Consider the following 21,991-nt stretch of genomic DNA (forward strand, 5'->3'; position numbering starts at 1 on the left):
TGATTAATCCCATAACCAGTGGTTTTTATTCTATTTTTGTTCCATTTTGGTTTTTTTCTGGTCTGTAAGTCGATTCTCCGGCTGCAAGTCGAATCTAAATTTTGCGGCCAGAGAAATCTGTAACTCGAAAAGTCTGTAAGTCGAGCCGTCTGTAAGTCGAGGGTCCACTGTACCTGAAATATTTCTTGGCTATACAACCCACTTCACAACAAAACAGGTTCCTTTTTCTGTCATAAGGACTCCAGAGCAGATCTTGCAGTTTCAGTCGATTACACTGGATTTGAAATACATGGATGTTCTAAACAATGGTATTCTTTGAATTAACAACATACATATAATACAAGTATTTATCATATGTTTATTTCACAGAAAACCTCTCAACAGTTTTTGTCTCACAACTGGAATGGTGTTTTCAAGGGGGGGGATTTATAATTTATAATTTAAAAAACAAACACAAATAGACTATATAAGTTACAATATAAGAGCAAAACTTTTTAAAAAGAAAACAAACAAACAAATAAGATGTGGGAGGGGTGAGAGGAAACTACAGATTTACAAAAGGCCTGTGGCGAAATAAATAAACAACCCAGAACACTTATCCTTGGAAGAAGAAAAAAAAGGGGGGGGGAGTTGCTTCTCTTTAGGTCTTAGGCATCCTTCAGTCCCAAGAGACTATGGTAATGTGCTCTGAGCTGGAGTGTCCTCTCCAGAGCACGAAGCCTGGGTAAAATCATATGGAGGATAGGCTGTTACCCAAGCAGCAAATCCCCCCTCTCCACGTTGCTGACTGTCCTGTTTTCAGAATGTTGATACACGAAATATAGGATATCGCCTGTTGGCGTCATTTTCACTAAGGGGAAAGACACTGTTCTGCTAAATGAAGCATATGAAACAACCCTAGTGAGACCCCTTTCTTATTTAGCTCAATGCCTTTCGGTTATATGAAGTTAGATCTTCAGCACCTTGGACAGAGGTATATCTCAGTCCAACTGCCTTTGGCCCTTTAGCTGGGATTGAACCAGGGGCCGGAGCATGCAAAAGTCTACATCCCATATTTGAGGTCTACATCTTATACAAGCTGCTGCTGATTATGGGAATGCCAAGGCCAGTGGAGGAATCAACAACCCCAGCCGCTTCTGCTGCCTTTTGCAGGGCAGGTAGGCCTGAAGAAGGCCATGGGCATCCCCTGCCCCAGAGGAGGATGTAGAAAGATAAACGGGGAGGAAGGGGTGTGAAGTATTCAGGAGGGAGTGATTTCTTCCAAGGACAATACAGCACATTGGAAGTGCCTTTGTCAAGAAAGCTAAATGATTGTGAATTACTATATATCTGCCTGGCTTCTTGAAAAGTCTGAGGACTGTGATTTCTTGACTTCAGCGTATTCTGTTGGGGGATTTTCAGAAGTCACTTTTTGGTGGGGTTCCCGTGGAATAAATATAACAGAGACGTAATTCACAGAGTCAGGCTCACTGTAGATTTCATCAGTGCCTTTTCCCATCTTTTCTTGTGCTTGAGAGACGTTCTTGCCTTCCTCTTGGTTACGTCCTATGCTGTTACACTCCTATGAAGTGGAAAGGGAGGAAAACACAGAGTGAGAGAGAAAAAAAATATATACAAAGCCTTGAATTATGTTCATTTTTCAGCCTACAAGAGGGCTGTGATTCTTATGAAAGTCTTTTTAATTCCACAGTTCCAGATATCAGAAGACACACTCATTGGAAGATTCTAGGCCAGCTGTCCGCCAAACCCCAGCTGACATGAGCTGGGGAAAGTTACTTTTTGGGGCTACAACCCACTAAATCCTCCAGCCAGAGGCTCAGAATCCTGGCTGTGGAATGACCTCTTTTTTTAGGCCCAACAGGGACTGACTGTCCCATTTTGACGTCAAGTCTTCACCCAAACGTTTCAAACCTAGTGATCATAGTTTGACTGGTTATTCCTGACTCCCTGCTATTTCTTCTTATTTTAATGTTAGCTTTCATGGACAAGTCTACTTCCACAGAGATGAGAGTGGGACAAATTTTTATGCACCTATACATGGCCCACAAACAAAGAGGGTGTTTATTTCCTGGGCACAAGTTGTTGATAGTGAAGCATTTCACACCTGGCAATACCCTTTAAGACCTTTGTCCGTATTCATTTTCTGTTCCAGGAAGTATTGTTCTATAAACAATGATTGGGACTAAATTAATCCCAAGCTATAGACAATAAACAGGAACATCATGGTAATAAGTATCTCTAACGCTGCTTGTGAGGTGGCGTTGGTTAATTAGTAAACACAGCTGGGAATTACAGCAGATGCAACACAATGTTTTACATTGGATCAGAACTCTAAGAACCCTTGGCTTATATTGAGTCCACTGAGATGGGTTTTAAACATATGTATATATTTTATCTCAGCTGTCTTTCTCTGGATAATTTTTTCTGCTCCAGAATGGCAACTTTCAGATCTTGTGAAGAATGCCCAGATAAATTAAAATGGTGTGAAACAGGTTTATCTGTATTTCCCTTCCTGATGTCAAATTGGTGTCCATCATTTGTGTACGGTGTATACATTAGTGTTGCAATGCACCAACATACACAAGTGACGTGTAATGCTGAGAATCTCCCAAATCCCCAAAGCAGAAGTGGACGTCTAGACCTTGTTTTGCTCTCCTAATTTAAACAACAACAACAAACTACACAGACTCCTGGTGGAATCTGTTATCTAAGTACTGGGGGGGGGAATACAGGCCCACTACCATTGTCCACCTTAGTTATCAAGGGACAGCAGCCCACTTAAATACCAAAGGATCCACTCAAAATGACTTGAAGTCCCATGGCTAGGTAAAGATGGCCCAGGCTGGTACTTGTATAGGAGACCTCCCCAAGGAATTCCAGAGAACTCAACAGAGGGCTTGGGGGGGGGCGATCCTGCTTCAAACAATGACTAACTTAGCACAAGGCAGTTTTCTGCATTTCTAGACACAGTTCTGATGTGGATGGCTTAGAAGTGGCAAGGAAGAGGAAGCGCTACAGACCTTGGCAACTGGGGAGTTGATGCTGTGCATTCTTTTCTGTTCTGTGTAAGATTCCATGTCAATCACTACTTTTCCTTCCCTTTCGCACCTGTAAAGAAAGTTCATTCACTTTACTTTTAGCTGAGCCCGGACCATCTCCAGTCTGCTCATAAGACACCTCTCTGTTATTCATATGAAAAATCTACAGGTTCCACACCACTGCCAACAAGAAAAGTGACGGAAGTGCTGACCCTTAGGGTAGGTTTAATTGCCAAAAGGAAAGTCATGATTAGCAGCGATGCGGCAGCCAAAGCATCATAGAGTTTTTGAGCATGGACAGATGAACAGACCTTGTTCCTCACCTCGGAAAAAAGGTTGTGGGGAAAGAAGGCTCAGGGAGAGCCTATGGCACCCCTCTATGTAAGGACCCTTTGCAAACAATCCTTTCTACAGGGATGTTCCGCCTGCTGTAGGTCTTATTTAATAATAATATCCCTTCTCCTTTCATCTCTCTGTTTTTCTTATTTCCTTTATTTATGAATCTGATTACATGCAGACTAATAAATATTTGTGAGTTAAATAATGTGATAAATGAGAGGAGCGGCCTCTTGTTGAAAGGAATCTGAGAAAACCGAGGGCGTATTAGTCATTCTGAGAAAACACATTGATTCAAGCCTCAGGCATCAGAATGTTTTACCGAACGACAACTCAGGGGGCTGCGCGCGCCCGACTCTGTTATATCAAGAAATCTGTACGGAAAAAGAAATCAAGATGGATTGCGAAAAAGACTCGTACATATATTTATAAACGGGCAACCACCATGAGGAAGGAGGAACACCTTCCCCAAGAGGGAACCTTAGATATGCATTTCAGTACTTGGGCAAGTCGGGTTTTCTTTATTACGACGCTTGAGATCCCCCAGACAGCCAAAACATGGGGTGAACTCTCCAGGAGACACTGTGAATTTTACTCCTTAACAAAAGTAAGTTTTACTCAGTGACGAAAGAGTCTTTTGTCCCCTGTTTTATGAAATATCTCTTTTGCAGCCTGCTAACTAGAAAGCCTCTGTAGAAATGGATGGTAACAGAGGATATTTAAGTTGATCAATAAGAACAATGGTGCTCTAGGAAATTTAAAAAAAATGCTACTGCCAAAACAAGGTGGTGTACTGATAAACAAAGGGGATTCTTCCCCCCCCCAAACTTAATAACACTCCCCAGAAGGATAAACTAACTATATCAGAATCTAATGAGGTTGATATTGGTGGAAACATTCATAAAGATTTCTTATGCGAACTGAAGACTTTGAAAATGTGACAAGGAAAATAAAAGGAGCAAGAATATATTATCATCAATGAGACAGTAAGAGGGGAAAACGTAGCATATTATCCTCTGTAGGAAATGGAAGAGAAGCTTTTTAAATCAATTGAAAAGATTATACATGTTGCATAGATAATATTTCCAAAAACAAAGGAAGAAAATACACAAAGCCAATTTGTGTTTTAATGTTATGGACCACTTTTCCATCTGTGGAAATTTCTTCATCTGCCGGACTACCATTCTCATAACTTCCAGAGAGAGTGAGTGGATGGGGATAATGGTCTTTGTACTACTCCTAAGCATAAAGAGGTTGTGGGGAGCTGACACAGAAAGGTGGGAAAGATACGACTAAATACAGGTACAGACAGTAGAGATGTCATGTGGAGTGACCAGGTTAAATTGTTGATGGGATATTCTTGATGATGATCGTGATGATGACAAAGTCCTATTGCCCATTTACACATTCATAAGTGAAATCACATTGGATACATTGGCAAACTGCTGCTAATTAATAAGATGCTACTTGCATTGCTGGTTGTGTGCATCATATGACATGCTCAGATGTGCAACCAGGAAAGTGGAAAGAATCTTGTTAATTAGCAATGATTCCCTGATACATCACTGGCCAAAATGACAATTTACCAGCAATAGGGAAATTTCTTGTGCTGACATCTGAGGTATGCATTTATAATGTTCGAGTAATCTTTGTGAGAGAAGTTGAGAGTCTGCAAAAGTTCCCTAAGGGGTAGGGGCAAAAAGGGGTAGAAATTCCCAAGAACTGGTACAACTTTCAAAGATCAAAGTGGAGGCAACCATTTTTTTTGGGGGGGGGACTACAACTTCCAGAATCCCATGGCTGGGGGAGTAGGGGAGTTGTAGTCCAAGAAAGGTGTCGTTCAGAAAAGGTTGCCTCCCCAGGCTTTGGGAATAACAAAGCACCTTAGCTCAACATGACTCATGCTTCATAATTAGGGCCACACCAATTGGATCTAAACAAAAACTCCAATTATGCCAAACTGTGAAGATCACAATTCCTTCCTGATGGGGGGTTGTTCCTTTCCAGGATGTGCCCCCCCTCTCCCATTCTCAGCACTCCGCAAATATTAACAACACGCGACTGCTTACTTTTTGTACATCAAGATGGCTGCCACGATGAGCATGATGACGCCAATCACAACGAGGCCGACGATCACTCCATTAATGACCGTTGGTGACCAAGCATTCCTTGCTGGTTCAGAAAGGAAAAGGGAGAGTTAACAGGAATATAAATTCCTTTCCTTGTTCTTCCCAGATACCTTTAATTTTCCCTGTTGATTTCCCATTTATACACTAACCAAGACTTAACTCTGCTTAGATTTCAAATCAGTGAGATTTGTCTCTTAGTGACTGGGTTTTTTGGGTTACAAATCCCATAATTCTCCATTCTTAGAGTTCTACCTGCCAGACGGACACCTTGGAGACCCCAAACCGTGGCTCGCCTGGGAGAAAGGCCTAAACTTTGAGGCTTTGAGGCCTAGCTAGGCCTAGTTCTGTCCAAGCTTTCTGTTCCTGCCCCAGTGCTTGCTGGGAGCTTCCTTTCTGCACAGGAAGCCAAGTAGAGCTAGGCCTAGCTAGTGTCTTCCAGTTCAGGTCCTTTTCTCAGGTGACCCACATTTAGTGTTTACAAGCTGTCTGTCAGACAGAAGGGAACAAAGGCTATGTCCTCCATGGGGAAAAACACATTTCAGCATTATTATCTTTTTCTGGACCATATGCAGTGGTGCCTCGCTTGACAAGGATAATCCATGCCGTTGAAATCGCTGTTAAGCGAAATCCTCATCAAGTGAAATTAAAAAGCCCATTAGAATGCATTAGAAACTGGCTAATGCGTTCTAATGGGCGAAATACCTCATCGTAAAGCGAAGATCCTCCATAGGGCGGCCATTTTTTGGTGCCTGTCTTGCAAAAAATGCCTCCTAAAAACAGCGGGGGGGGCATTTTGAGAGCCAGCAGCCATTTTGAAAATTGCCAATCAGCTGTTGAAAAAACATCGTTTAGCAAAAAATCGGTTCCCGAAGCAGGGAACTGATCATCACTAAGCGAAAAAAAAACCCATTCAAACATAATTTTGCAATCACTTTTGCGATCGCAAAACATCATTGTGAAGCGGATTCATTGTTAAATGGGGTAATCGTCAAGCAGGGCACAACTGTATTTCTGATTGTGTAGTCAGCTTCAATTCATGGAGGAAATGAAATTTCTCCCTGGCATGCTTTTTCCCCTACATGCAACACGGTGTTTCCCTTTTTCCCCTTGTTCTCTCACACCCATCTCACAACACTACCTTGCAAGGCAGGCTGTTAAGATTGTTCCTATACTGCAGGCAGAAAAACAGGGGCAGAAGTATTGCAGGTCATCCAAATCTAGCAGTATTCACAGCTATGTTCAGATCAGCATAAGGGCCTTCGAGTCTCACAACTTTGCACATGCTTACTTAGAAGTAAGCTCCAATGAGTTGAATAAAGCTTATTTTTTCCCCTCTCCTATCCCCAAAGGGCTGGGCAGAGTGTCTTTTATGAACACCCTAATACGTCTTCCAATGGCCTGTCTAACTTTAAATGAGAGGTAATTGCTAATGTTATCCCTCATTAAAATAGCCCCTTAAAACACTGTGATGATTTTAATAAATTGAAAGTATTATTTCTACAATTAAAAATAAATACATGGAAGTACTGTTGCTAATCACTTCCCCCCCCCCCCCAGCCATTAGACGAAAATAATAAACTTTTAATAGTTCGGCAGTGAATTATTCTAATAGCAATCATTTATCTCTAAAATTAACGTTATTAACAGAGATACACTTAATAAAATCTCACGCAGGTTTGCCTTCTGGCTAGATGTCGAAAAGCTCTTTAGGGAATTGGGTGAAAGGATCATAAAGTCCTCATTTTAAGAGCACACGATGACCCAGAAAGGAGCCTGGTCATCATTTCAGTTGCGAAGTTCACCCCAGAAACTGTTTTCAAACCTCGTCTTCAATTCTGACTTTTCAGGGTAGAGAATATACAGAAATGGTTTACCCTTCCCTTCCTCTAGCCCTGGGACTGTGCAGCTTGCCCAAGGCCACCCAGGCTGGGTCTTCTCCCAGGAAGTATAGTGGGGAATCAAACACCTAGAATTCTTTGAGAACAACATCATACTGAGCTTCACTTACATGTCACATAGAGGCGAAAGGTCACACTGGGAGAGCCCTCTGTGTTTTGCGCTTGGCACTCGTATTCACCTTCATCTTGCATTGTGACATTCGTAAGCCTCAGTTCATCATCCAAAGTCTCATTGAACCTGGAGGATTGTGGAATCTTCTGCCACGTTACAATGGGCAATGGATTTCCTTCCACCTCGCAACGTAACACGACAGTGTCACATTCCTCTACTGTGAGCCGGACGTGATTTGTATAGTTCTGCAAACCTTCCAAAAGATTTTTGGATTCAGATGCATCCTAAACAAGATGTTTGCTTTTGTTTCAAAGCGTCACCAGAGTAAGCCAAAGAGATTTTGCTGCCGGGAGCTGCCGGGCACCCTCCCTCCCTCCCATTCTACATTGAGAAACAGATAGGGCTGCAGATGGAATTCTCAAAGGAAGGGGAGAGGTGAACTCGCCTCCCACTGGATAGAAGTCATAGTCCCAAAATATGCACCCATATGGGTTGAGCAGTAACAAAGGTTGCAAGGTGGGTGCACACTGGAACATGGTGTTTCATTTTGATTCATAATTCGCGAAGGTCGATGAAACACAAATAATGAATTCACATTTTTTTCCTGACAATCAATGAATTTGTTGACTCATTTTAAACTTTAAAACTAAAATTAACCTCCCCCCCCAGCACCTGGAGATGCCAAAATTGCACAGAAGCTTCCCCTGACTTTCCTGTACAAGCTCTGCACATTTGGTGAATATTGGGTTATGGACATTTGAGTTATACACCCACAAACTGGGCCCCCCAGGAAAGTGCCCTTTAGCAGCTAGCTTGAAGGAAACCCAATATTCACCAAAGTTGAAGGACTGTAGAGTCAGGAGAAGCTTCTCTGCAATTTTGGTTTCTCTAGGTGCCTCTAGACTCCAATTTTGGTGTCTTATAGCCCAACAAATTGACAAATCAAAAATTGCAAGAAATGCATTGATTCGTATTCGTTGGGGGGCATTGATTGGTACAAATACAAATCAATGAATTAGCAATTTTTGTGAAGTTTTGCAATTCGTTTTTAAATTCGTTCCCATCTTTAAAGTAGTATTGGCTGGTATTCTATTCTCAGCATCAGGGAAATCTAATAAGTTTTCTTCCATTCTAGCAGACTCAATATCACGTGACTAGCCCTGTGGCCAGTTGCACACAACCCACCTTGTAACCACGGCAAGATTGGGCATGTAACAGGGAGCCCATCTGATCTTGGGGAGCAATTAGGCAATCACCTCCAGACATTCCTACAATACCACAGAGCACTGGCCAAGAATTTCTCCCCTACCTACCCCACTTTGAGTTGTAGGAAACCCAAACCCAATCTATAGGGGTGCCCTCATTTTCCTCTGGAATCTTGGAAAACATTTACATAACGAGGAAGCCACTATCCCTAAAAGGAAGAGAGAATGGAGCATAACACGGGACCACACTTCCCTCCTTTAGATCACTATTACACCCATTTTACAGATGGCTGGAAAGGATGCTCATGGGTAAACAAATGAGGTGGGAATTGTCTGCAGGTCTCTCACATGTCAAATGCAACACTCCAGTTTCTGGGATGTGCTACTTTCTAAAATAAATATCCACATCTGCAGGAAAATCATGTGTTTTTTTCCTCCATGCTCTTTGCTTCAATCAGCTTTGGATGAACCATCTCTCTTTATTTTAAAGATCATTATAATAATTGGGAGCATATTCAAATACCCAAAACCTTACTTGTATTCGACCGTATAACTTCTGCATTGATCCGTAGCTTCTGGGGCGCGTCTGTAAGAGAAGAGCAAGCCTTTTAAGGTGAGTGATTCCTTCCAGCAAGGATTTAGGAGAAACATTATGATCCTACAGTTTCTATCATCTTCTTAACCCCCCACCCCTCTCTCTCCAGGCCAAGGTAAGGTGGGCTGCTTCTCGAAAAAGGTGCATCATTGGCGAAATCAGATCATAAAGGGGGTGTCCTTTTTTGGCCACAGCAGAGAAAAGTAGCAACACCTTATAAAAATACTTGTTGTCAAGGGATGTCACTGGAAGGCTATGAGCCCGAAAGGAGGTATTGCTCTATCGTTATGTAGCCTCTCCCATTAAAGACATCACTCTCAATGTCATCAGGACTTTTCCCCAAAGGACCAATATGGGTGATCCCACAAGTGTGAAAGTGAAACTAAACATTACAAAAAAAAAAATTAAAAATTAAGTTCTTGAAAAAAAATGTATCAAATACCCATGGAAAAGAGAAAGGAACTTCTCATGATAAGGTTCATATCATGTAGTCTATTGTTTGGGTATTAACAGGGAGAACTGCAGTATAAACAATGGAAAGATATTAATTTAGTCATGCTTGGAGCTAGCAATGAACTAGGAAGTCTTCCTCGCTAGTTCATTCTCATCCCCAATGACCATGAACGGAGGACAGCCTTTGGCATAAAATGACAGTCAAAGTGGTTCTAGTGGGAAAGAGGTATTGACATCAAGACCAACTCACAGCTGACGTTCAGATAGACTGTTTCATTTCTGTAAAGCGGGTCACGCCCTTCTTCGCCATAGGTGACTTGGCAGGTAAGTTCCCGGCCATCGTCTGCAGCTGAGGGTATGAAGCTGAACACAGAGATGTGATCCTTGAAGTTGTTTGGCTGTGTTACATGGGTCCCAGTTTTGACTTGATCGGGAAAGCCTGTCCAGCTGACGTGCGGTCGCTTCAAGGCACAACTTTCTGGAGCTATGCAAGTGATATTTACTTGATGCCCTGCCCGAAGATTCCCCGGCATCTGTATTTTGGGGTTTTCTAGTTCTAAGAAGACAGAAGAAGCGTCAGTATATATCTCTGCCCATCAGCCATGCAATCGCGCCCTCCATTCCCAGTGTTAACTAGATAAACTAGACGTTTTCAGCTGCTCTTTTCATCCTAGAACAGAATAACGAATCCAGGCATTTTATATATGCCTGTTTTCTCAAGAGACGAGGCACTGGTAGATTCAAAGGGATGTGTGAGGGAAGGGGTCTTTGCGTTGCAAACCGGGAATGCTAATTAATGAGCCAGTTAATTATGCGCAAGACATTTCAGGAGGGAAAAGGCCCTAAAATGGTCATGCTTGAGCAAAACATTATTTTAGGATACCAAGATTTACTCGCTGACTTTTCTTCTGAGGTCAGTGTGGGGAGGTACCACTCAATGCTAGAGATGGGCACAAACTGAACTACAAACAAACAAAAAAAAAGCCCCAAGCTGGGCTGATTTGTGGTTCGTTTCATGCAACCCATTTTGCCAAATGAAACGAACCACCGAACTTTTCTTCTGCTTGGCACTTCACTTTGCTTCAGGAAAACCGGTGCCTCCTGCCCCTTTCCCGATGCCCCTGTTTCCTCGCTACCTGGCGTGCCACCTCCTCCTCTTCCAGGAACTGAGCCGGCAACAGAGTGGCGATGGGAACAGCAAGAAAAGGGCAGACCGGTGGGCAGCAGAGGGGTGGAGGTGTCAGGTTCTCCTCTCCTCAGGCAAATTTTGGAAAAACAAACCATACAGCACGCAGTTTTTCCAGGGCTCAAGGGTGGTTTGTGAGTAGTCAAAAACCACAAACTGCCCCGATTTGTCATTTTCTCCAATTCATGTCCATCTTTACTCTCTGCACAAAAGCAGAGGCTACAGAGAGTGGCTGGTGTCTCTTCAGAAAAAAAAGAGTCTCACCATTTCTGTATTTGTGTTTTAATCCAGGATTCTCCTGCAATACTGGTAATAATGGAAACTTAAGAGAACATCCATTTCCTAAATAGCATGTAAAAATCTATGGGAAATGGGCATTGGTGTGATACGACGGAGAGAGCACATTAAAAACAGCAACAACCACACACAATGTTGTGATACTTCCAAGAGCATTAAGAACATTAAAGTGTTAAGGACTCTGTGCTTTTGCCTGTAGGTGATAGATGCAGGAGGGGAAGGGGTGTGTGTGCCAGCTCAGAAATGAGGATTTGGTCATGAGCTTGCAAAAAGTCAAGGTCCCCCCAAAGTCTGCTAAACCTCCATTGTTTGCCCTGATCCCCATTTACTGAGCCACTGAGGTCAATGACACCCCTATTTACGTAAGTCTACAGAGACTGTCGGTTCAACAGACAAAGGCTTTGCAACCCTGAAAAGGGTGGGGCTGGAAATGAACAGAGCATCCATGAGGCATCTCCATGGAGAGACTATTTGGGAGCAAGTGGGTTTGTGCCTTGCTGTATCTGCATGTCAGAGGCCCAAGGACTGTCTTCCGAGCAGGGATTTGCCAGGGGAGAGAGGGGTGTTGTGCTGAAAAAAGGCAAGGTCGCCATGTGGCTGTACCTTACTGTTCTTTCTTTGGTGACCTCAGTTGAGGCTAGGACGATCACCCACCTAAGTATCCTTGGTCCAAAACTCTGAGCCGCCTCTAATCCTGATACAAAGAACAGGGACGACATCTACAGAGAATCAAAGCTTTGTCTATGATTTTTTAAAAGAGTGATGAAGCCGAGGTCTAAAATGCTGGTTTCCATTAGTAAGGTGAATTAAATGCTGAATCGTTAGATAAGAATTAGATAATCTGCCAATAGATAATAAGGCTGCAATTTTATGAAGTGTTTTGTTTTGCTGTTTCTGTCTATTTAAAGGTCATTATTGTTTGTTATGTCTATGGTTCTACGCAATGCATTTGTAATAAATGTACCATATTTTTCTGTGTATAAGACACCCCCATGTATAAGACACCCCCCACTTTTCTAATCCAAAATTAAGAAATCTAAGTGGGGCTTAGCAAGTGTAGGGGGAAAGGGATCAAAGCGCTGCAGGATCGCTTTGATCCCTGCTTTCCCCTCCACTTGTTTTTGTTCTCTCCTCAGCTTACTTCCGTGTATAAGATGACCCTCAATTTTTAGTCTAAACATCTTAGACAAAAGTATAGTTTTATACATGGAAAAAATACGGTAATAAAAAAACAGGTGTGAATGAATCAGGGATGTCCCCCTGAAGGAGAAAGTGAGAGGTCTTGAACTGAAAGATCCTCCTGAATCCTTTTTGGGTACTCTCTAAGCATCCTGGCTTCTTCTCACACCGTACGACAAATGTGGCACAGCATAGATCACATTTTCTGGAACAGTGTCTGTACACTCATATGCATGTACTTGTGTGTGGAGACCTCTGTTGTGGAAGTGAATCACTTCACCCATTTTGTCGTCCTTCTTTCCAGCCCAGCCCACCTCAAAGCCGCCCCCCCAGTGGAGACTTTCACCAGGGAGCCAGGCATCACTGTTGGCACTCACTTGTCACGTTCACAAAAGGTTGGACATATTTTGGTCGAATGTAACTAAATTTTGCATCGGGTTCTTTCTCCATTCTGAAAAAGTACTTCTTCTCATCCGTTTCTTTGGCATCCCTGATGATAAGGGAGCAGTTCCTATTTTCTACTTCCTCTGAGAGATTAAAGCGACCACGAGCATAATTCTTGATAGGTTTCATCTTATTATTGGTGGCCACTGCAGGCCGCTCCTCCGTCCATTTCCCTTCCTCGTACCAATAACCATACAATGGGGAGCCAGAGCTGGCAGCCTTTGTGTCATACGTGAAATTGCAGGGGATGATGACGCAGAGACCCTCCTGTACTGACACCGTGTCTGGGGCATGGATCTTATACTCTTCATGAACACATCGCACCCCTAAAAAAGAGAAGACATAAAGCTCAATCATCCAAGCAGAGGACAATAGCCCTCTCCCCCAGAACAACCATTACTGAAAAGTCCTGGTCGGTTCAACGGCAATCTCTTCTTTGTTCCCATCACTCTGCCCTCTCTTTCTTTCCATTATCCTTACCCTTCCAAAGAAGACACATTGAAACCAGACCAAGACTCAAGAATTCAAGGAAATGACCCATCTTCCGTTCTTCCTGAGACTTCAGTTTCTTGGCAGCTCTTCTGGGTCGCCTGTAGGAGCCTAAGAAAGAGAAATAACGAGGAGAAAAGCAGAGTGCAAAAACAGAACAAAGTTTGTTCACCATCAAAGCCTGGTGAACACACTTTTTGGTCTTTGAAACAAGGTATTCGAGCCAAGCCTTCCCCACCAGCTGTGCTGGCCAGGATTTCTGGGAGTTGTAGTCTAAGAACATCTGGGAACTCAAGGCTGGGAAGCACCGGTTTAGAGTGAAGGATGGCAGAAGAAACTAGTTAGAGATATTATACTTACCTGTAACTAGGTACCTGGGTGTAGCAAATAATAATACAGTTGCTTCTTAGGTGAAAAAGATAGCACATAATGTAGGAAACCATTCGAAAGTTACTTTTTAAGGGCATTTCAAGCATTTTAGAGGTATTTTGATAGGAAATAGTCAGGCTTTATGCCATTTATTAATTCTAATTGTCAAGGAGAGTATACTTTCATTTTGTGGTTTTATAAATATTCCCACCATTTGCTATTGGAATAGCTCAGTGATCTGCGTATCTGGCAGCAGACCAGGAGGTTGGGAGTTTGATACGTCTCTGTGCCTCCTTGGAGAAGAGTCAGCCTATGTAGCCTTGGGCAAGCTACAAAGTCCCAGGGTGCCCCCAGAAGAAGCTAAATGATTAACCACTTCTCAGTACAGTGGTGCCTCGCTTAACGATTGCTTCGTACAATGAAAAATTCACTTAACGATGGCTTTTTCAGAGTGATCTTGTGCTTCACTTAACGATTTTCCCTATGGGCAATTTTCGCTTAACGATTTCGGGACCATGCTTCACTTAACGATGACAGTTTTAGGTCCCCTTGTTTCGCTTAACGTTTTTTTTACAGCCCCGTTTTTGCTATTTTTAAAATATTCTAAAATGTTTAAAAAATGTTTAAAGTGCTTGGAATCGTTAGTGCACCTAATAAAACCTTCGTTAACTTAATTTGGCTTTGTTCTCAGTCTTTTTGAATTTTTTGTGAATTTTTTCCCCCATTGAAATAGGCTTCAATGCATTTCAATGGGTTTCGCTTAACGTTTTTTCCTATGGGGATTTTTGCTTAAGGATGGTAATCCATTCCAATTGGAATGGATTATCCGGTTTTCAATGCATCTCTATGGGAAATGGTGTTTCGCTTAACGATGTTTTCACATAGCGATGTTTTTTTGGAACCAATTAAAATCGTTAAGCGAGGCACCACTGTATTGTCTACCTGGAATTGATGGCACATGACCAGAACTAGCCACTAGAGGGAACTAGAGAATATTCCCCCTGTATTCTTCTGGGTGCTTGATAAGACCTCAAATCTACTAGCCAAAATTATGTTGTGTATGCTTGATGATGTCATAAGCTATGATCATTTTTCTGAAATCAGAATTTTCTGATCACCCTTCCCCGAAAAGTACCACTCCTTCTGTGGGATCCCTTTCGTTGTAAGGCAGTTGCTGGAGGCTGTTGGATAGGGGAAAGGTCAGATCCTGGTGCTGATAATTTTCAGAAGTCAACAGTTCTCCTGTTCTGAAGCCCCCCAATAGCCTTCTTATGATGAAAGGGATCTCAGAGAAGCTTTGGGTCCTTTTGGCAGGGATTGAATCAGCTTTTATTAATTGCCAAAATAGGATACTACAAATGATAACATCCTCCATCTTACAGGGCATAAATTGCACTTCTGGACAACCGACTAGCAACCCGCTATACTGATGGATTGTTTGTACAATGAGACAGAGAAGGGAGAGCATTTCAGAGAGGGAACATATATATCATCATGGCTAACATGTTGACCATTTCCTATGAATTTGATTTATGGTTGAGAAGCACTTCATGCTAGTGAAGACTGAAGACTCCAGTGACAGTGGGACGAGGAATCCAGTCCATATTTTACAGGAGCTATCTAGAATACTGAGCCCTAAACTCCAGAACCTCGGAACCTGAACTCAAGGCCATTTCAGTTGCATGAGTAGCAACCACAGCATAGCATTTAATTCTGAGCACTGAGAGAGTTTACCTTGGGGCTGCAGTGGCAGGGGAGGAGAGATTTAACCCTTCTTTCCCCAGCTGTAATCACACCCTGCTTTCTTTTCTGTACACCGTGGCCCCAATAAAAATCACTAGCCCTGGGACCAGAATCAAGTTTAAAATATCTGGTGAAAATGTTGGCAGACAAGCAGTAAATGTAACCTCTTGTTTCTCCCTTAATCTCAAAAAGTTGGGGGTGGCTTTCTCACTATACAAATGCAGCCACAAGACCGCTGGGCATTCACCCTCGCTAGATGTAACATAGTACCATCAAGTCTAGTGCAGGGTAGGTACAAGGGCTTACCAACAGAACTGAGAGTTTGCCCATGTGGCCAGGGAAAGACTGAATCCCTGCAACACATGCTATTTTACTGTACACTGTACAAGGACATCCGTCTGTCACATCTGACGGCTTTTCTCCTCTCTCATTCCGGATGGGCAGACCTGAGGAAAATACAATACCTTCTATGTGACCTTAGTAAGGAAGTCACTCTATCCACTGCTAGATACGTCCAGGCCATTATTCAGAGACGCCGCAACATGCTTCCCCAAAACGAGGGGCTCCAATTACGATTTCCTGGCACCTCCTCTTGCCTGTAATGAATCTTTCCCCAGTATTTTATTGTGTTTTTATGTTATTTATGCAGCATGCCAATAAAGGTTTCTGTTTCTATACAAATGCAAGAGTAGGCGGCACCTTTATAGACCACTAAAAACAAATCATCATACAATCTGCGAGCTTTTGTGGATCTATCCACTTTGTCAGGCATGTACCAGGGTGAGGAATAAATCCAAAGTTCATGGCAAGATGGAGGACTCAGGTTTTCTCTCTCTCTCTCTCTCTCTCTCTCTCTCTCTCTCTCACACACACACACACACACACACACACACACACACACACACACACACACATCTCTGTTTCAAAGAAAGGTCGAATGGGGAGGTTTGTGTATATATGGCCTGCACCTCTTTATTTGAAAAACTGGGCTGTGAGAACCAATCCACAGCTGATATAGCTGTAGCTTTAAAACAACAGCGCTAATGCAGCCTGCATCTGACCTGACCTACACCTGAGAAAGATATGCTTGGTGAAATCCACCTTGCCAAGAACTTTTGCACCTTATGTTCTCCACGCTGGTACACACCTGACAAAGTGGGTGGTTCTCATCCATGAAAGTTCAAAGACTGTATAATGATTTTTAGTAGTCTTTAAAGGTATAACCTGCTGTTGCATTTGTATTTTGTAATAACCACGTGGCTCCCTTTTATTTCACTGTCCAAAGTCACAGTTCCTCTTCGTGACTCTATTTGCATAACAGACTTTGCTTTGCATCTTAATGACTTCTATAGACTAACGTTCTAAAGCTGTGAGGAGGACTTTGTATAGTGAGAAACAGTCCACGCCATTTTAGGGTGGGAGGGATATTTTTTAAAAAATAGGAAATTGCTTAGAACAGCCCCCAAAGTGCCAAAAAACAAGAAAACTGATGGTGAGAAATTGCTCCACACGGTCACTCTGGAGAGCAAGGCGGCTCTTTCAGTACACAAACGAAAAAGAAAAATATTGGAACAAGTTCCAGAGGTGAATATAGGTAAAAGTTCCCCTTGCCATTTAGTCCAGTCGTGTCCAATTTTAGGGCGCAGTGCTCCTTCCCATTTCCAAGCCATAGAGCCAGCGTTTTGTCCGTAGACAGTTTCCGTGGTCACGTGGCCAGTGCGACTAGACACAGAATGCCTTGACCTTCCCACCGAGGTGGTACCTATTTAGCAACTCACAATTTTGTATGGTTTTGAACGGCTAGGTTGGCAGGAGCTGGGACAAGGGAAGGGAGCTCACTCCATCATGTGGATTCGATCTTACGACTGCTGGTCTTCTGACCTTGCAGCACAGAGGCTTCTGTGGTTTAACCCCCAGTGCCACCACAAGAGGTGAATATATGCAGCCCTTAATCTCTGGACTCTGTGCACTCTTAGTTAAAAAGACATTTTACTGGTAATCTTCACCAAGAAACTACTGCCCAGTTTGTTCTTCCTTGCTCAGCCTGTCTACTTCTAAGTAAATATGAACCCTGCAAATCTCCATGGACCTCTCTCCCATAATGATGTGAAGCGCTGTAATGCTGCAGCTTGAACTTTATGCATTCTACTCTCTGAAACCCTCTGCTCGGCTCTGCTCTGCTCAGGTGCAACAGCCAGCCTGCTAATAATTCAACCACCTATTAAAAGAGCAAGAACTTTACCCTTCTCCCTTCTTTGCATCTGGTTCCCCCAGTGATCTTCCTGGTTCAACTGGGGCTACAGAAGGAAAGAAACAAGATAACCAAAAGGAGAAATGAGCAAGGGTGTCTCCATCTCTCTGTCCTGTTATTTCACCATTTGAGTTCAGTGTTTCAAAACTTGGTATTTTTTTGGTATTTTCTGGGAAGTCACGGTTTGCCTTACGTGGATTGTAGCGCTTGTTAAATAATCGCTTCCTTGACCCTTTGGATATTAAAGTTAATGTGTTCTATGTATATATGAGAAACAGGCCCTTTGGGGGAGAAACAAGCCTCTACTTTCTTGAGAAGGGATGACTATACCCCATTTAAAAATGCCTTTTTATGCAAATATGGAGGGTGTCATAGCTTACTTGCTATTATAAAAGGAGGTTGTGATTCAAAACAAGTTAGGAACCACTGATTTAATTCATTGGATGATGATGGGTTCTGGCCTTATGGGTGTATGTGAAAGAAAGAGGGGAATGAATGAATGAATGAATGAATGAATGAATGAATGAATGAATGAATGAATGAATGAATGAATGAATGAAATCAGATGAGGATACAGTTTGGGTTCTGGACAGCTTGTGGCAAGGTCTAGTGCCAGCTGTTTCCTGAAGAAGAGATTATATACAGGAGATTGTGAACCAGCCTGACCCTGCTCTGGACTCAATCCAGATGTTTTTGATCCATTCAAAAAAAGGGGTATGCATTTTTGGAGCTGCACTGAAGCCATTCCTGTATGCAGAAAAATATTGCTTTAAGGGAGATTGCTTCTAAGAAAGCAACTCTTTTCAATGCAATCAGACACAAGACTTTATTAAAATTCATCACACCCAGAGAGAGAGAGAAAGAGAGAGAGAGATTCTCTTCTAGAGAGCTTTGCAGATACTCTGGATTGACAGAAAGACAAGCAAAGGGGTCCTAGACCCAATCTAGCCTGAACTCTTTCTGAAGCTGTCCTACTTTGGCCACATTCTGAGAAGGCAGGATTCTCTGGAAAAGTCAATAATGCTGGGGAAGGTGGAAATCAGGAGGAAAAGAGGAAGACCAAATATGAGATGGGTTGATTCTCTAAAGGAAGCCATAGACTTGGTTTGCAGGAGCTGAGCAGGGCTGTTGAAGACAGAACATATTGGAGATCACTCCTTCATGTTGCAGTCGGTCTGTGCCATCAAATCACCTCTGACTTATAAATTGGAAGCAACTGGACAGCATGCAACAACAACATTAGAATTGTCAAGTCAAGAGAGACAATTCTCAGGGCAAACTATTCAAGTGTGCAGTAATTTTAAAGGCTGAGTGCCCATCCCTATGAATCCTGAGCTGGCACTTTTACACATTTTGCCTCCTGCCTGGCCGGCCTTCAAAGGGGCAGCCACTCCCCTGCCCCATCCCCATGCCTCTGAGTTGCCCTCTTAGGGCAGACCCACACACACATAAGGGGGTGGAGAAGGAGAGAGAGGGACACTAAGGGGTGTGGGAAGAGTATGAGGCTTGAGAAAGAGAGAGACACCAAGCCGCAGCCAAAACCAACCAGACATTTTGACTAGGTCAGCCTTTCTAGAGGTGCAAAGGAGGAGCACACACACAAGGGTGGGAGAGAAGAAGAGGAAATCACAGAAGGCATACCAGTAAGTGGCAAACCCCACCGACCCAATTTATACCAACAGAGGTGTTCACATACACCAAAATGATTCGAAACAATTTGAATTGACATTTGAGTTAAAATAAATCATGCTCTTGCAGATGAATAAAAAATATGATTCTACATCAAACAATTTTCACTTCCATGTCCATTGGCTTAGTCGCCATTTTTTTTAAAAAAAATCAATTTAAAACACGGTAAATCCCATTCAACTACAGAGATTTCCCCCTGCCTGCCCAGTGTATAATCACGCTTTAAATTAAGTAGTTCTCTGTTGCATTTTAAAACCACCCCACTAGCTCAAGTCCTCTTGCCAGTTATTAGAGAGGAAGTGTGCCGTTTTCCCCACAGCTCCTCAAAAGCAGGTCCCATGGAATGGTGGAACTGATTTTCTTGTGTGTGTGTGTGTGGGGGGGGTTGGATTGTAACTCATGTTCCATCAAACTGGGAAGGACTCACATTTTGAATAAACATGGCTTTGTCTTTGCGGCAAGACCAAAATAGAGAACTCAAACCACATAAAGTTTTTTCCCAGCACACGAGGTTCCTTACAACATCAGAACATCTGTGTTTATGCTTTAAAGCAATTTCCTATGCTCAGATTTCAAAATCTTCTTGTGATTTTAGTCAGAGCAGTTACAGTAGCATAAACCTGTTGATTCAATAGGTCTACTCTGTTTGGGGAAACCAATCCGGTAGGTGCCTTTATGTTTACATTTTAAATATTAGAGAGGACATTTAAAAAATCGTAACTACCCATGACATTTATATTTTCCAGTTCTGGGAACCTTGCTTACATCCGCTTGTGCTTCACATACTGCCCTATTGGGAATCCCACCTATTGTGGTGTCTGATTTATCTATCAGTTAGTTTTATTTTAATTTCATTGTTGTGTTTTATTTTCTTGCTGTAAACCATCCAGAAAAGTGCTTTGCACGAATAGGGTGGTGTACAAATCAATCAATCAATCAATTAAGGGTCAGTTGGATCCGCGAGAGGATCTTGAAAAAAAATATCAAGGTTCAGATAGAGATAATGAATTACATCTGTGAATGAATTTCATTTTTTGGTGTTTTAAATTCAATTACCATAGAAATGGGACTGAAGAAGGGTGCAAAATGCATGAAGAAATAAAATCTGGAAGCAGTCTTGGGCAGGCAGAGGGAGGAATGCTCTGATATTTACCGTATTTTTCTGTGTATAAGACGCCCCCATGTATAAGACGCCCTCCCACTTTTCTAATCCAAAATTAGGAAATCTAAGTGGGGCTTAGCAAGTGTAGGGGGAAAGGGATCAAAGCGCTGCAGGATCGCTTTGATCCCTGCTTTCCCCTCCACTTGTTTTTGTTCTCTCCTCAGCTTACTTCCGTGTACAAGACGACCCTCAATTTTTAGTCTAAACATCTTAGACAAAAGTATAGTCTTATACATGGGAAAAATACGGTAATAAAAAAAAAACCCAGGTATGAATGAATCAGGGATGTCCCCCTGAAGGAGAAAGTGAGAGGTCTTGAACTGAAAGATCCTCCTGAATCCTTTTCGGGTGCTCTCTAAGCATCCTGGCTTCTTGTCACACCGCACAACAAATGTGGCACAGCATAGATCACCTCAACATTTTATTAAGAGGACAGACTTGGACCGAAATGATAGAAGATCAAGATTTGAGTGACTGGGAGGGACCTTTCTGGCCATGGGAGGACTGTCAATCTAGCCAACATGAACCAATCATTCCTCCCCACCTCTAAATTCAGAGAGAGTCCCGCCTCTCTGTGGAGTGCTGTTCTCTTTCCCCCTCTGTTGGAAGCAGTGTTTGTTTGTTGTTGATCTGTTCACAACTATAATGACATTTTTTAAAATTCTTCCTCCGATAAATGTCTCAGAGTGGGTTACTGAGACTCTAAGTGCTGGTTAAAGAGAAAAGAGTAGCCCATCTAGACAACTGGAATACTGTATATTCTCCTTTGTGAATCTTTGTACTCCTGCTATGTAGTGAAACAAATTTTACCATAAATTTAAAATTCAGCAACAAAGCCTGGATATAAAAATATCTACAATGGATACATCCATATCCAGGGTTGTACCTAAGGTGATGTGACAGGAACTTTCACCCTGGGCACCAAAATTTAGAGGGCAGCAAACTCTGGCAGTGAATCGACCGGCAAGCAAACAATAAATAGAATCGAGACAAACTAGAGCCCTTTAAAATGTATAGGGTCTCAGTGCCATTTCTTTGGATCCGTAACTAATTGAAAGCAGAACAGTAATTAGGAGCAGGACTTAGAAATTCCCCCAGAATCCTCTAGGCAGCCAAGCAAGGATAACATTATAAAGTTAAACCCTTCTAGCAGTTTCTTCTCGTGCCCAAATCATACCCGGTTGGATGAGAGAAATTTCTCCTTACCTTTTTGTCAAGGTAGGTCTTTGCTCCAGCCCTGCTGAATCTTCTGTGCCTCTTGTGTGTGTTTCCTGCTCTTTTATCAGTGCCGGAGGCAAAAGAGCTTCCGTAGAAAAGAATACCTGCCGAAAGCAGAAGTGGTTATACTTCCGAAACCCATCCTCAATCCATTGCGACATCAAATGAACAGTAATGACGGGTTTGATTTGGCAACTG

General features: G+C 42.5%; 1 protein-coding gene across 1 annotated transcript; it reads right to left on the reverse strand.

Annotated features, from left to right (window-relative positions):
* Positions 1-338: 338 nt before the first annotated feature.
* Positions 339-21,864, reverse strand: LOC110086516 (sialic acid-binding Ig-like lectin 13). The gene is made up of 9 exons (XM_020807463.3): positions 21,782-21,864; positions 13,353-13,472; positions 12,806-13,198; positions 10,017-10,322; positions 9,254-9,304; positions 7,512-7,766; positions 5,444-5,546; positions 3,021-3,108; positions 339-1,561 (listed from the first exon to the last, which is right to left on the reverse strand). Exons 2-9 carry the CDS (start codon positions 13,411-13,413, stop codon positions 1,322-1,324), a joined length of 1,497 nt encoding a protein of 498 aa, XP_020663122.3. The 5' UTR covers positions 13,414-13,472; positions 21,782-21,864; the 3' UTR covers positions 339-1,321.
* Between the last annotated feature and the right edge of the window lie 127 nt (positions 21,865-21,991).

This window comes from Pogona vitticeps, chromosome 9, assembly GCF_051106095.1.
Source record: "Pogona vitticeps strain Pit_001003342236 chromosome 9, PviZW2.1, whole genome shotgun sequence".
Taxonomy (NCBI): Eukaryota; Metazoa; Chordata; class Lepidosauria; order Squamata; family Agamidae; genus Pogona; species Pogona vitticeps.